Source organism: Diabrotica virgifera, chromosome 9 (genome assembly GCF_917563875.1).
Source record: "Diabrotica virgifera virgifera chromosome 9, PGI_DIABVI_V3a".
Classification (NCBI taxonomy): Eukaryota; Metazoa; Arthropoda; class Insecta; order Coleoptera; family Chrysomelidae; genus Diabrotica; species Diabrotica virgifera.
Window position 1 is genome coordinate 119,189,086 of NC_065451.1, and position 5,352 is coordinate 119,194,437.

General features: G+C 32.9%; 1 protein-coding gene across 1 annotated transcript; it reads right to left on the minus strand.

The window, feature by feature from the left end:
• Positions 1-522: 522 nt before the first annotated feature.
• LOC126891267 (uncharacterized) lies at positions 523-1,443 on the minus strand. Its single transcript, XM_050660447.1, has one exon. It carries the CDS (start codon positions 1,441-1,443, stop codon positions 523-525), a length of 921 nt encoding a protein of 306 aa, XP_050516404.1.
• Positions 1,444-5,352: the final 3,909 nt, after the last annotated feature.

Below are 5,352 nucleotides of genomic sequence, written 5' to 3' on the forward strand. Positions count from 1 at the left end.
TTTATTTATATTCATTAAGTTGCACATCAGAAAATTACCAAAATTACAGTTATGCGCAGTACTCGACTTGTTGTAGATATGCGCACTGTTACCACATTTAAAATTTATTTTTACGGAACAAAGATGTAATCGCATATTTTTTGTGTCTTTTTCATACTTTTTATGCACTTTATATAATTTGCCACATCAAAATCATTAAAATTTTGCCTCTTTTTGGGTTTTTAGGCTAAGTCCAAAAAAATTACCATAAAATGACAGTACAAACAACAAATAAAATAGTAAATTATCAGAATAATATCAAATGTAATCAAAATTGTAATTATCAATAGGTTTTTGATGTTAATTATTTAAATGCATTTAAGGTGCACATCGGAAAATTACCAAAATTACAGTTATGCGCAGTAGTTGAGTTGGTGTAGGTATGCGCACTGTTGCCACATTTAAAATTTATTTTTTCGGAACAAAGATGTATATCGTTAAATCAAAATAAATCAAATTCTAATATATGATAATCAACCTACCTTAGTATGCCGGCGGGTAAAGCTCCGAAGCCGCTTTGAAAAAGTGGTGCATCCTCTCCAGGCGTTTGGTATATCTCCTCTTGAAGTAAAATTCGGCAAGATATCCAACAAAGTGAGCTTCCTTGACGCCATATTTGGGGATATTACTGCGAACTTCGCGCCATAACCTCTCGATGTGATTGCTGTGTGTTCCAGTTTCGGGATCGACAAAATGTTTGGAATGATTCACAGTTTGATGATGGAATCCTTCATGGGCCAAACAATTGTAGGCTTTCCAGCAATCGCTATATATAGTTGTACCAGGAAGGATCCAATCGCGAATTATTCCAAGCAAAGTATCGGCATCCCTTCTTTCGACAGGAATAACGAAAAAGTTCCCAGTGCTTCGCTCATATCCCCCAAAAAGCCACTGGCATCGGAAAAGTCTGCTTCTGTTAAATTTTCGCTTACCGAATTTGGCCTCATCAATTTCAATGATCGAACCAGGACCCCCTAGTTTTGTAGAGTTGTTAATAGCGAAGCTAATAAACACTTCTCTACAATAACTGTACCAGTCGACCATCGCAGAAGAAGAAATCCCAAGCTCTTCTAAAGCGGCTTCCTGACGCGGTGGCCCCCAGTTCAACAAAAGGTTCACGAGAAGAAAGATTTTGTCTATCGCCAATTTGGAGTTCTCGTGAAAAGTACCCTTCCTCGCCGATATACAAAATCCGCACTTTTTAGGACCACGTTTCTTCCTTAAGACCATTTTGTTGCACCTGAAAGTCATCTTTCCGTCCATTTTAAGGGTATTTCCGTACCGACACACTATCACATCCTTCAACACCTTGTGATTAACAAAAAACTTGGGCACTTCGTCCTTGGTTTTCGCCATGTATCCACCTTCAAACACGCCGATGCTACATGGTTCAACACACGCCATTTTTGATGTTTAGTCCTAACACAAACACGGTATGAACAAGAAAGAACGAAAAGGACACGCTGGTTAGCGTCGGTAACGCTAAGGCAACCCCCTTCTACCGCCTTAGTTAAGGGATGAAAGCATCGTTGCCAAGTTTAAAATTTTCGCAGAATTATTTCCATACCATATTATTTTTGTATACCCCAAATTGAAGTTAGTTGCAGAATAATTATAATATTATTAATGAAAATATAGCATAATCTTAGTAACCTTCTGAAAGACCAAACATAACCGAACCAAACCATTCAAATAAACAATATTTATATTTAATTAAACAAACTTTCTATTTTCGTAATAAATGAGACGACCTACGGCAGTCAAGGTCAAGCAAATCGAATAAAGGAAGAAGAAAAAGACAAAGAAAGAATAAAACGAGCATTATGTTTGTTTGAATAAAAAATAAAGCATATTCCGTCTTTGCACAAGAAATTATAAAAAATTTTAAATTAGGCAACATTGCAGAATAAACTGTCATCAATCCATACCGAAGCAATCTGCGCATACTGTAATGGCGGCCATAATTTAAAATTGATGTGAAAATTTCACATTTTTAAATGAGATAAATACAAAAATTAAAGCCGAGCGCAGTTAATTGTTAATTTTATATATACCATATATACAGTTGTCAGACTTGTGGGAGCAGTGAGTCAACACTAAATAAATACCATAAATACCATAAATTGCATAAGATGCCACAAAAAAATAGTTTCAGAACAATACCAAAATAAGATGTAGCAGCAGTACAGGACAGAGACATGATTATCTACAATTACTAAACGTTCGTAAGTTTCCTCTGGATCGCAGAAGGTTCTTCAAAATGAAAAATTTTAACAAACAATAACCGCGCCACGAACGCGCGAATATCTATCTCCGCCTTTACACTATTACTACCTAATCAACTGATTTGTTCAAACTAGAAAAAAATCAGGTCCGGCTTTAAAAATTTTGGGTATTAGAAAAAATTTCACCCTGTATACGCTTTTTGAAAACTCTAGGCAATTAAAATGGCATATTTATTTTTCCCCTACACAATTACTTAATTTTTTATTAAAAAATCAAATTTGTCAAAATCGCAATTTTACCATAAAAATTAAACGTTTTTTTTTCTATGTCTAGATCTAAAACTCCCCATAACACTTCTGTTTAGACTCTATAGTTTAACATAGACGTGATCAAATAGATAAATTTTAAATTTTTGCACTTAATTTTTGCGATTTAACTTTGCAATTCACGAATCTGCACCTTTTATTTTTAAAAATTCATAACTTTTACGAGAAGAACACTGAAAGTCTACAACAATTTTCATAGTCTTCAAAATGGTAACGAATGTGCTGTAAAAATTAAAAAAATATATTAAAATGGAACAGAGTTGTAGCGAGTTAAACCGTGATTTCATTTTTTTTTTTAATTTTTTAGGTTAAAATTTCGACTTTGACAAATTTGATTTTTTTAATAAAAAAATAAGTAATCGTGTTGGGAAAAAATAAATATGCCATTTTAATTGCCTATTTGTCTAATTTGTAAAATTCATATCAGAGTTTTCAAAAAGCGTATACAGGGTGAAATTTTTTCTAAGACCCAAACGAACTAATTTTTTAAGCCGGACCTGATTTTTTTCTAGTTTGAATAAATCAGTTGATTGGGTGGTAACATAAATTAAATGTTTGTTTAAAAAAAAATTATTGTAATAAAGGTTTTTTTTTAAATCTATGGTTCACTTTACCAAACTTTTAATTCATAGTCAAATTTGATTTTTTTTATAAAAAATTAAGTAATCGTGTGGGGAAAAAATAAAATATGCCATTTTAATTGCCGATTTGTTTAATTTGTAAAATTTATATTAGAGTTTCCAAAAAGCATATACAGGGTGAAATTTTTTCTAAGACCCAAACTAACTAATGTTTTAAAGACGGGCCTGATTTTTTCTAGTTTGAATAAATCAGTTGATTAGGTGGTAATAGTGTAACGATTGACCAAAATAAGAGACACATATATCTGACCGTTCAAAAATTATGACGAATACAAATTTCTGTCAAAATGCGAAACTCGCCCTGTATATTATTTAACAATGGGAGCGGACACTTTTTAATGGTCATTTGTTATTCCCCATATGAGCCTCTATACCAGTTAGGAGTATGTACAGTTCCTCATGACTCACCCTGTATGGGTAGATAATACAGTGGGGGGTTACCCGTCCCTCAGCTGGAAATGTAAATAAAACAGTCAAATTGGACTTAGCTGGAGCATTATCTACTTCATAGACATTCCTTGCACCTTTTGTTGCTAACAAGGATTTGTTTTTAGGGCATAACAGAAAGCAGGTTTTATCTGAATTAAAAACTCGGCCAGGCGAATTGAGAATTTCAAAGTATTTTTCATCTCTTAAGTATACGTCTGTTCCATGAAATCATTTTCGAATGTCCATTTCGCTAACTCGAGAACTAACGGCAGTAACTGCATTAGGTACTCTTTCGCATAATAATGGATGTCTCACCAAAAATGTTTTATCTCCTGGAAGATTATCGTTGAAAGAATTTTGTCGGGGTGTATCATCCAAAAAAGTCTTGACACTTATTTGCAAATCCTCTTTTCTTCGGGGAAAACCTTTTCGATTACTTTCCAGTACCCATTGTACCAATGTTTGCTCTTCCTCCGTTGAAAGAATAGGGTTTGGTCCTAAAGCTCTTTTCTTAAAGTTTTGACTTAGTCGAAATTACAAAGTTGAACGTGGAATTCCATTTTTATGCAGCTTTTTTGGACAAACCTTTATGTCATCTAAAGCTGCTGAAACTATTTCTTCATATATATTTTTAATATATTTTAATCCAGATTCAGATTTTGGCATGATAATTATCTGCAAATAACTTGAAAAATTAGTTAAAAATACGGCTAAAATAAGAATGAAACATTGTTAACAGTGGAGCTGAAGCAAACCTCCTACTCCGCGTCTATTGGACTTTTAATTGCATTGTCTCGTAAAAGAGTAAACAAAATTCAAAATTAGGATTTCTGTAAAATAAAATTAGGTTTTTTTAAGTACTCAGTGATTGGCACCAGTACAAGACAGTTATTAGCTCTAGTGGCAACAACTGTCTATGAAGTTATTTGGTGTTGTTCTGAAGCTATATCCTTGTGGCAATTTTATAATCAACTATTTTCAATGGGAAATAAGCCATAAAAAAATAAATAAAAATAAGTTAATAAAATCATTTTTTGGTAAAATTGTGGCTTATTTCCCATTAAAAATAGTTGATTAAGTCATTTGGTATAAAATTCTAATATTTTTAGATAAAAGACTTATTAGGGTAAAGTAGCCAGTTATTGGCACTTTAATAAAAAAATTTTAGGTAACTGTATTTTAAAAGCAGTATTCAAAACAAGGGGTGGAATGCGTAAAACGTAGTAGATGCTATTGCTTCAGCAAATAGTATTTAGTTTGTAGCATTTTCTTTAACATAAAAGGAGGTGCTTTGTTGACAAGACGTACTACACAACCGAAGTACTTGCTACTGACCTGAAGGCGCCAGCCGTAGTGCCCTTGTGCGCATCACGCCAATCGTATTAGAACTAGTTTTTCATGTGGTTTTTCATATGCTTGTGTTTTGTGAATTCACATTTTTACGTACCTAATTATTATTAGAATAAGTGAGTAGTGAGTAAAAATGAGTGGTTCAGATTCCGAAACGACAAAAGAGTTAGGCGAGGACAAAAATGAACAAGTATTGTTTGTTAAAATTCTTGAATATTATCAAATTTCATTTGATAAAAGGATGATCCCAAAAATTAAAGATGAAAAGGAAGTTGCATTGAATAAATTAGCTGCTGCCTTTAATGAAATTATCGAAAAAAACCTGGATTCAAAACAAATTA